This window comes from Onychostoma macrolepis, chromosome 18 (genome assembly GCF_012432095.1).
Source record: "Onychostoma macrolepis isolate SWU-2019 chromosome 18, ASM1243209v1, whole genome shotgun sequence".
Classification (NCBI taxonomy): Eukaryota; Metazoa; Chordata; class Actinopteri; order Cypriniformes; family Cyprinidae; genus Onychostoma; species Onychostoma macrolepis.
The window spans coordinates 28,143,260-28,153,876 of NC_081172.1; the positions used below are offsets into that span (position 1 = coordinate 28,143,260).

The window sequence follows — 10,617 nt, forward strand, 5'->3', positions numbered from 1 at the left end:
AATGGTTAATAATATTTGACAAAGGTTTGTACATTGTAAATGTACAAAATATCATACTTTTCCAAATATTAAAATTATAAATACATAAATATTTAAAGTATAACCATGTGTTGGCCTACTGCAATATAAAGTACATTAAAAACCTATTAAAAGTGTAATAATTGTGTTATGTTACTACACAAAGTATATGTCACATCTGGACTGAGAGACAAACACCGGGTAAGTGGTAGCAATCTCCTTTAATAATTCCCACCAGAAATAGCACTTCCACAAGGGGTTCAAAACGATCACATAACATAAGAGTTTCAAACTGAGTAATAATCAATCTTATCTTGGCCCTCCTTTAGGTGATCTCTGGCAGGAGCTATGATGCAGAGGGTTCCAGCAATCCAGAAGGTAGGTAACGGAGTGAGGCTGGCTTGTAACCTCAAGACCAACCAACAAGGGAATGAGGTGAGTGTCTAGATATAGTGTGCAGGTAAGTGGCATCAGGTGGTAATCAGTAGTCAGGTGATTGCGAGCGGGTGTAGGTGGTTGGTGTGGATGATGTGATGGGTGGATCTGTGATAGTATACATAAAATATATTTAAAGTAAGAGTAACATAAGTGTGTTTTTTTTTTTGGTAAATACACTAAAATGTAACAAAGTATGCTTGTGTTTAGTATATTCCTTAAAAGTGTAACTAAGAATATATTTATTACCAAAGTATTTCTAGTATACTTTTTATAAATACATTAAAAGTATGTTTCTGTTTAGCATATTTCTTAGAAGTATAACTAAGCATATATTTAATACAAAAGTCCTAGTATACTTTTTAGAAATATATTAAAATGCAATTCAATATATTTTTAATGCACTTCAAATAAGCATGTTGGGAATACAAATGTATTATAAACATACTACTTGAATTTCAAGTATATTTTTAATACATTTAATACTGTGTCTTTTTCACCTGGGTACTGCAATATAAAGTACATTAAAAACCCACTAAAAGTGTAATCACTTTGTTATGTTCTTACACAAAGTACCCATAAAATATACTTTAAGTAAGGGCAACATAAGTATGTTTTCTGTAAATACACTAAAACGTCACTAAAAGTATGCTTGTGTTCAGTATATTAAGTGTAATGAAGAATATATTTATTAACACAGTATTTCTACTATACTTTTTAGAAATATATAATAGTGTGCTTGTGTTTAGCATATTTCTTAGAAGTATAACTAAGCATATATTTAATATAAGTACTTCGTATACTTTTTAGAAATATATTAAAATGCAATTCAATATATTTTTAATGCACTTCAAATAAGCATGTTGGGAATACAAATGTATTATAAACATACTACTTGAATTTCAAGTATATTTTTAATACATTTAATACTACGTCTTTTTCACCTGGGACACCCCAGATGCTGAAGGCTATAATGAAATGTCTGTTGACAGATGAGCTCTGTTTTTGACAAAGACTGAAAAATCTGAAGGTTCCAACCTAATTATCAGTGGATTTCCCAAAAGGACTAATCAATATTCATAACACAACATCCTCGATTCACGTACACATGGTGTGTATTTTTTTTATCAGATAAACAGGCATATTGAAACAGAAGCTATATGTATTACCCTCTAACCTGCCCCAGACCAAAGCCACAGTTGCCCCCTGCCTTTGTGCCAGACGGTGTTTGTGACTGGTGTGATATCAGGCTGATTGGTAAACATTCTGTTGTCTGTTATGATGACCCTTAATCTGTTCCGGCTCCCCTGGCTGCACGGGGACACACCTGAGACTGGGCTCTGCAAACCTGCTGATAAGAGTGTGTGAAATTGTGTCTGTTTGCATCAGTAATAAAGGCCTTTCTGTGTATTACACAGATGGGGAAAGAGAGCATCCGAGCGTGACTGTACAATGAGTCTGCTAATTACTTCATTCCTGAGGAGGAGGAGGAGGGGACATCCGTGTGATCAACAAGAGCTGCTGTATTAGCAGTCGGGGGAATCGAGACACATGGGTCCAGTCAGATGAAAATAACAAGCAGGGTATGTTATCGATATTACGACCATCGGCTCTATGCCTTAAATGAACACAGGACTGACAGTTGACTTGAATTCTGATTATGGGAGAAGTGAACTGTGTTCTGACTTGATTAACAATAGAGGTAAACACTCAGTAGATATGGAATGCCAAAGTTGCCATACATATACACACACACACACAAAGGAAATAATATATATATATATATATAAATATATATATATATATTGTGACACGTGTCCCGAGGCCTCATCAGCACCGATTCGGCAGGCAGTGGGAGAACTGGCGGAGGCGGCTCAATGCCGCGAGGCTGGGGAGCGAGCGCCGCCATTTCCCCGAAGGGTGCCCCAGGAGCGGCGCTCGCCAGAGGGCACCGTACGACCAGTGAGCAGGCAGGCGGCTCCCGACCCCCACGATGAACCGATGCCTACGGATCCTCCCGCTACACCACGCCGGGCCTGGCTGGCAGGTTGCATCGTACACCGCGAGCCCCTATCACCGCACCGAAGGTGGAAGTAGAAGTCAACGGACGTCCGTACCAGGCTCTGCTAGACTCGGGCAGTGCGGTCAACCTGGTTCAGTCAACGGTAGTTTCCCCACGGGCGGGGTCCCAAACCTGTCTCCCCATCACCTGCGTGCACGGCGATACTCGCCAGGTCCCCTCTCGTCGAGTCACCATCGCGGCCACCCCGGGCTCCTGGCCCGTTGAAGTAGGGGTCATGAAGGACCTCCCCGTCCCGGTGCTCATTGGGAGAGACTGGCCAGGCTTTGACCGCCTGTTCACCCTCGCCACCCAACCTGCCAGCCCTGTCGGGAGCCGCCGAACCCAAAAGTGCAACCGACGTCCCCGACGACGCCCCGCCCTGCTTGCCTCGGACAGCCCCAGAGACGGTGAGTCCCCCTCCCCATCCACTAACCTCTTTTACGATGTGTTTCAACAGGTTAAGGGAGGTGGGGCTTTTGCCATGGAACAACTCGCGGACGAACGGCTAAAGCACTGCTGGACACAAGTGAGGGTGATCGAAGGGGAAGAAGTACAGCCACCTCTACACCCGGTCCCCCACTTCATCATTCAAGATGGCCTGCTTTACTGTGTCGCTCCACGAAGGGGGGAGGAAAAACAACTTTTGGTGGTGCCGCGGTCGAAGACGGAAACGGTGATGGAGCTGGCCCACTCCCATCCGATGGCGGGCCACCTGGGGGCCCACAACACCATTCAGCGGATCCGAGACCGTTTTCACTGGCCCGGCCTGGATGCCGACGTGAAGCGGTTTTGCCACGCCTGCCCCACATGCCAACAAACCTTGCCGCGCACCCCTCCCCCCAGCCCGTTGATCCCATTACCCATCATCGAGGTGCCCTTCGAGCGAATAGGAATGGATCTGGTTGGGCCGCTGCCGAAGCTACGCACCTCCGTGTACATCCTCAGACCGATGGGCTGGTCGAGCGCTTCAATCAAACCCTGAAGCAGATGCTCCGTCGGGTGGCCGCGGAGGATAAGAGAGATTGGGACCGGATGCTGCCATATATTCTCTTCGGCATCCGGGAAGTGCCGCAAGCATCCACCGGCTTCACCCCATTTGAGCTCCTATTCGGACGTCAGCCCCGCGGTCTACTCGACGTCGCCAAGGAAGCGTGGGAACAACAGCCCATCAGTCCACCATCGAGCACATCAGCGAGACAGGGTCATGCCAATGGTCCGGGAGCATCTCAGGAAAGCCCAGCAGGCCCAACAATGCCACTATGATCGGGCAGCCCAACCACGGGAGTTCCAGCCAGGAGACCTCATCTCGGTCCTAGTTCCGACGGCAGCGTGCAAGTTCCTCGCGAAGTGGCAAGGTCCATATACGGTGACCAAGAGAGTGGGGCCCGTCACCTACAGAGTGCGACAGCCCGGGAAAAGAAAGGAAGAGCAATTATACCATGTCAACCTCCTAAAGCGATGGGTCGGGACTAGGACCCAGTTGGCCGCCCTGGCCACCTCCAACCCCGTGGTTGTAGATGTCAACCCCCACCTATCGGCTGCCCAGAAGAACGAGCTACAACATCTGGTCAGTCAATTCCCCGATGTGTTCTCCCCACTCCCCGGGCAGACCCACGTCCTCCAACATGACGTACACAAACCACCCGGAACCATTGTTCGGCAGCGGCCCTACCGAGTTCCGGAGGCTCGGCGACACGCCATCGAAGAGGAGGTGCAGGAGATGTTGAAGTTAGGGTAATAGAGCCCTCACGCAGCCCATGGTCCAGCCCCATCATCATGGTCCCGAAACCAGATGGCACCCTCCGCTTTTGTAACGACTTCCACCGCCTAAACGAAGTCTCCGAGTTCGACGGCTATCCCATGCCGCGGGTGGATGAGCTGCTGGATCGGCTGGGGAGAGCCCGATATATATCTCAACGCTGGACCTCACTAAAGGCTACTGGCAAGTACCACTAACGGATGAAGCCAAACCCAAGACCGCCTTCTCCACCCCCAGTGGCCACTGGCAGTATCGGGTTCTCCCCTTCGGCCTGCATGGGGCCCCAGCTACCTTCCAGCGGATGATGGACATCCTACTGAGGCCCCACCAGTCCTACGCCGCGGCCTATCTGGATGATGTTGTCGTTCATTCGGAGACCTGGGAGGACCACCTGGAGCGGTTGCGGAGGGTGCTTATGGAGCTGCGCAGGGCGGGGCTGACCTCCAATCCCCGGAATGTCACCTGGCCCTCTATGAAGCGAAGTACCTGGGCTTCCAGGTGGGCCGGGGCCTCATTAGACTTATTAAGGTGGCAGCTATCCTCTCGGCCCCACGGCCCACCTCAAAAACCCAGGTACGTGCCTTTTTGGGATTGGCGGGGTACTATCGATGTTTTATCCCTAACTTCTCCTCCTTAGCAACGCCCCTGACAGACCTGACCAGGAATGGGCAGCCGGAGAATATCCCCTGGGGCCCCACCGAAGCGTTCCGGAAAGTGAAGGCGGCTCTCACCGCGGAACCGGTACTACGAGCCCCGGACTTTAACTGCCCCTTCCTGTTACAAACGGACGCCTCCAACACCGGGTTGGGAGCCGTCCTCTCCCAGGTACAGGACGGTGAGGAACACCCGGTGATTTACATCAGTCGGAAGCTGACCCCAACAGAGCAACGATATGCCGCCGTCGAGAAGGAGGCGTTGGCCGTCAAGTGGGCAGTCCTTGAGCTCAGGTATTACCTCCTTGGCAGAAAGTTCACTCTCTTCACTGACCATGCCCCATTACAGTGGATGGCCCGGGCCAAGGACACCAACGCCAGGGCGACACCGGGCGGGGACGGCCAACGCTAACGCCGATGGACTCTCGCGGATATGGGCAGCTTTCGCAGGTATGTCAGGTTTCTCTCCCCACCCACACCTAATTTCCCCTTTGGCTCGCAGGACCAGGACGACGCTTAGGGGGGGGGGGAGTGAGACGCGTGTCCCGAGGCCTCATCAGCGCCGCCCTGGAAACGTAGGAGGAACACCTGCACGCCATCAGCGCGGGCTGGCCGGCCACACCTGAACCAAATCAAGAGACACCTACAAAAGCCGCCAACACGCACAGACTGGTGAGATACGTCTCCGACTATGAGATCGCTAACCTCCCTCTCCTTACTTGACAGAGAGCAGTGTCTGACCGGCCAGCCCCGAGGCAATATAACCACACCGACACCCAGCACTCACCCACGTGGAAGGAGGGAAGACGCGGATCCTGGAGCACGAGAATATCTCACAAGAGCACTTCGGCACGAATTCTTGGCACAATAAACGCACCCTTCGGGGCATTCATTGACCCACCTTGTCGTGTGATTCTTCCACCCGCCACAATATATATTAGTGCTGTCTTTCAATTAAAAAATAACTAATTAATTGCACATTTCTTCTGAAATTAATTGTGATTAATCCCACCTAAATTTTTTATATACTTTTATATTGCAATAATTTCACATCCAATCTTCAAATTAATGTAAAAAAACAAAAACAAAGACATTATCTTTTTAATATTTGTTTAATGGTTTTATGACTAAATGTGAGTATTACTGATGCCAATACTACTGTTTTTCTAGGAAATTGTTATTTGTTTCCTTATATTTAATAAGTTAATATATGTAATGTTAACTATATTAACATTAAAAAAAAACAACTTCTACTTTAAGTGAACTTAAAATAATCTTCATATAATTATAATAAATGCCATATTTAACTGTGCCCTTCAGCAAGTAGGAAATATACAGAAACTGAATAAAGTTATTAAACACTAAATTGTAAATTAAATGTAGATGAATCCTTAAAGCTACAAAAGTTTTTGATTTCTTTTTTTATTTTGTTTTTTGATTAACAGACATCACAGCAGCTGGGTTATTAGGATATTTGGCTGCTATTACTTTAAGAGCTGCCGCTGCTGAACATGATGTGGTTTTGACACACATGCTCGTAGTTTCATTTGCGCTTTAATATGCAATGACACAGGCTACAGTGTGTGGCAGAACCTGATTTTACCAAGTGCAACATGTTCCTGGATCAACATCTTTGTTGACCCTGGAACAACATTTTGATTAACCAATCAGATTTGAAGAACCAGTTTATAGTTTTTGTGAAGTTTAGGCTTACAATCAGTGTTTGGTGGTTGTTCATCAGTGCCATTCATCTATCATTTCCTCTGATTTTAGGGATTACTCATGGTTAAGGTCAGAGGTGGGTAGAGTACCTAAAAACTGTACTCAAGTAAAAGTAATAGTCTGAATAGTTACTTGAGTAAGAGTAAAAAAGTATTGTATAAAAAAAAAAAAAAACTACTAAAGTAGTTAGTTACTAGTTGCTTTGGATCATATACTGAATATAGTCTATTTTTATTTAGATATATAGATATTTAGATTAAAATTTATATATACATACATATACAGTGGGGCAAAAAAGTATTTAGTCAGCCACCAATTGTGCAAGTTCTCCCACTTAAAAAGATGAGAGAGGCCTGTAATTTTCATCATAGGTATACCTCAACTATGAGAGACAAAAGGAGAAAAAAAAAATCCAGAAAATCACATTGTAGGATTTTTAAAGAATTTATTTGCAAATTATGGTGGAAAATAAGTATTTGGTCAATAACAAAATTTCATCTCAATAGTTTGTTATATACCCTTTGTTGGCAATGACAGAGGTCAAACGTTTTCTGTAAGTCTTCACACACTGTTGCTGGTATTTTGGCCCATTCCTCCATGCAGATCTCCTCTAGAGCAGTAATGTTTTGGGGCTGTCGCTGGGCAACACGGACTTTCAACTCCCTCCAAAGATTTTCGATGGGGTTGAGATCTGGAGACTGGCTAGGCCACTCCAGGACCTTGAAATGCTTCTTACGAAGCCACTCCTTCGTTGCCTGGGCGGTGTGTTTGGGATCATTGTCATGCTGAAAGAACCAGCCACGTTTCATCTTCAATGCCCTTGCTGATGGAAGTAGGTTTTCACTCAAAATCTCACGATACATGGCCCCAATCATTCTTTCGTTTACACGGATCAGTCGTCCTGGTCCCTTTGCAGAAAAATAGCCCCAAAGCATGATGTTTCCACCCCCATGCTTCACAGTAGGTATGGTGTTCTTTGTATGCAACTCAGCATTCTTTCTCCTCCAAACACGACAAGTTGAGTTTTTACCAAAAAGTTATATTTTGGTTTCATCTGACCATATGACATTCTCCCAATCCTCTTCTGGATCATCCAAATGCTCTCTAGCAAACTTCAGACGGGCCGGACATGTACTGGCTTAAGCAGGGGACACGCCTGGCACTGCAGGATTTGAGGCCTTTGTTACTTTGGTCCCAGCTCTCTGCAGGTCATTCACTAGGTCCCCGTGTGGTTCTGGGATTTTGCTCACAGTTCTTGTGATCATTTTGCCCCACGGGTGAGATCTTGCGTGGAGCCCCAGATCGAGGGAGATTATCAGTGGTCTTATATGTCTTCCATTTTCTAATAATTGCTCCCACAGTTGATTTCTTCACACCAAGCTGCTTACCTATTGCAGATTCAGTCTTCCCAGCCTGGTGCAGGTCTACAATTTTGTTTCTGGTGTCCTTTGACAGCTCTTTGGTCTTGGCCATGGTGGAGTTTGGAGTTGGACTGTTTGAGGTTGTGGACAGGTGTCTTTTATACTGATAACGAGTTCAAACAGATGCCATTAATACAGGTAACAAGTGGAGGACAGAGGAGCCTCTTAAAGAAGAAGTTACAGGTCTGTGAGAGCCAGAAATCTTGCTTGTTTTTAGGTGACCAAATACTTATTTTACAGAGGAATTTACCAATTAATTCTTTAAAAATCCTACAATGTGATTTTCTGGATTTTATTTCTCATTTTGTCTCTCATAGTTGAGGTATACCTATGATGAAAATTACAGGCTTTAAGTGGGAGAACTTGCACAATTGGTGGCTGACTAAATACTTTTTTGCCCCACTGTACACACACACACACACACACACACACACACACTGCCGTTCAAAATACTTTTAATGTTTTTTTAATGTAATTTATGCAAATCATTTTTTGCAAATCAGCCAAACACAATGAAGACATATATAATATTTTTTTGTTATACTAAGGGCTTTCTACAACATTAAAAGAACCAAAACACCAGAAGACATTGAGCAAATAAATATAACAAACAATAGGGTAAAAAATAAATAGCAAACTATTTCCTTGTTTTCCACCTTTTTTATGTACGGAAATCACGATTTCTCTCTGACAGACGCACACACAGTACAGACACGCACTCGCGCACACACGCGGAGATGCGAACAGAAACTTGTCATCAGCGCTGCCCCACGAATTTATCAGTAAAACAGTTTCGCAGCTGAAAAGCTACATGACATTTCTCAGTAGCGAGGTTCTCAAACAAATTAAGACATTCAATTTTATTGACTGAATGCAAGTGTTTATTGCGATAGAAAACACTGTAACATTTTCCACTGCTACAAAATATTTTTGTTTGCTGGGGTGGTAATATTATATAGGCCTATTAATGATGAAGGGGGCCCAAAATTTTTTTTGCCTATGTCATGATAAGAGGTAAAGTATGCTGGTAAGGTATGTTTTAAAGCATGGGATGCTGATTTGATCTGATTTAAGCTGGTCCTTTGCTGGACCAGCTTAAACCAGTAAAGGACCAGCATAAACCAGCATCCCAGCTTCAAAACATACCTAACAAGCATATGCTGTTTTTTTTTTTTTTCAACAACACTGATAATAAATCAATATATTTGAATGCTTTCTTAAGGATCATATGACTCTGAAAACTGGAGTAACAGCTTATAAAAAATTATGATTTGCATCACTGAATTAAGTATAATAAAGTATATTAATTATGTATTATACATGTATATATAACCTCTGACACGGAGAAGAGTGAAAACTTCGTCTGTTCTGCAAAATGTAAACAAATGTAGCCTTTATTTCTGCAAGCGTAAATATTGTGAAAATAACTATATTAATTGTGTCTAGACAAAGGCATTCCTCCTGGAACTAACATGGGTTTGGCGGGTGTTCATTTCATACTCTGTGACAGCTTATTTAATGAATACATTATACATTGTATTTAATGTGTAAGGTACATGTACAACAAACTGGTAATGTCATAGTGGTATTGTGTACTGTAATCGAATCTATACCTGTGGAACCGACAGTACACTCGGTGTTCATCTAATAAAGATCTTCATAGCTAGCAAACCATAGCCTTTGCAGATTTGCTTTCAACTGACTGTTGATCCAAAGCCACGTCTTCAACGTTCTTGATGTTACAACTCTGAGTGAGAGCCGCTTCAGACGACTCAGCACGTGCGGTAGGGAACTGAACGAATCATTCAAACTGATTCGCGAACCAATTCACTGGTTTGCCAACAGGTTTGATCAAGCCTTCGAACAGAATTGACTCAAAAGAATGAATCATGTGCGAACGGGCATCACTCATTGCCCAGAAAATAAGTAGACGGCGCGTTTGGAATAAATTGGTAAAAGGATTTTTAACTTGTATTGCATTAAGATAAAGTAACAAGAGGAGCGTTGCCCACAGTAACATAGTAAAAGTATTGTTTTTTCACTAAAAATATACTCTTGAGTAAGAGTAAAAATACCCATTTTTAAATATACTCTAAAAGTATTAGTTACTCAAGTAAATGTGATGAAGTAAATGTAAATCGTTACTACCCACCTCTGGTTAAGGCTAGGTTTACGTGTCGGGATATGATCAAGACTACATTTTTGGATTAAAATGTTGATCCAGGGTCAACAAAATATGTTGACCTAGGAACACATCTAACTCAGCAAAATCAGGATGTGCACAGTGTGTGCCGCCATATTTGTGTGTGCAACTGAACAGCACGCGCTATAAGCATAGTATAATGGCTGACAGGACAGGGAAATTCACTTTTACTAACATATGGCCTGACAACATCTCATCTGACCACAGTTCACTGATGTTTTACTGAAGCTACCTAAATATATATATATATATATATATATATATATATATGTATGTATATTGCAAATAATAATAATAATAATGATTCATTACATTTATTCTGCTTTTCTAAGCACTCAAAGCAC

General features: G+C 43.8%; 1 protein-coding gene across 2 annotated transcripts; it reads left to right on the forward strand.

Annotated features, from left to right (window-relative positions):
• Positions 1 to 1,369: 1,369 nt before the first annotated feature.
• On the forward strand, positions 1,370 to 5,806 carry LOC131524592 (uncharacterized). Of its 2 annotated transcripts, XR_009267018.1 has the most exons (3): positions 1,370 to 2,036; positions 2,302 to 5,377; positions 5,654 to 5,806. XR_009267018.1 is itself a non-coding variant. In XM_058751812.1 (2 exons), the coding sequence occupies exon 2, from the start codon at positions 2,751 to 2,753 to the stop codon at positions 3,495 to 3,497; it is 747 nt and encodes a 248-aa protein (XP_058607795.1). In that variant the 5' UTR covers positions 1,370 to 2,036; positions 2,302 to 2,750; the 3' UTR covers positions 3,498 to 5,806. The 2 variants fall into 2 exon arrangements, 1 of the variants encoding a protein (XP_058607795.1); XM_058751812.1 differs by having other exon boundaries at positions 2,302 to 5,806.
• Positions 5,807 to 10,617: the final 4,811 nt, after the last annotated feature.

Excerpts from the sequence above, each read along its gene's own strand:
- LOC131524592 (XM_058751812.1), top strand. The coding sequence starts at position 2,751 with ATGAAGGACCTCCCCGTCCCGGTGCTCATTGGGAGAGACTGGCCAGGC.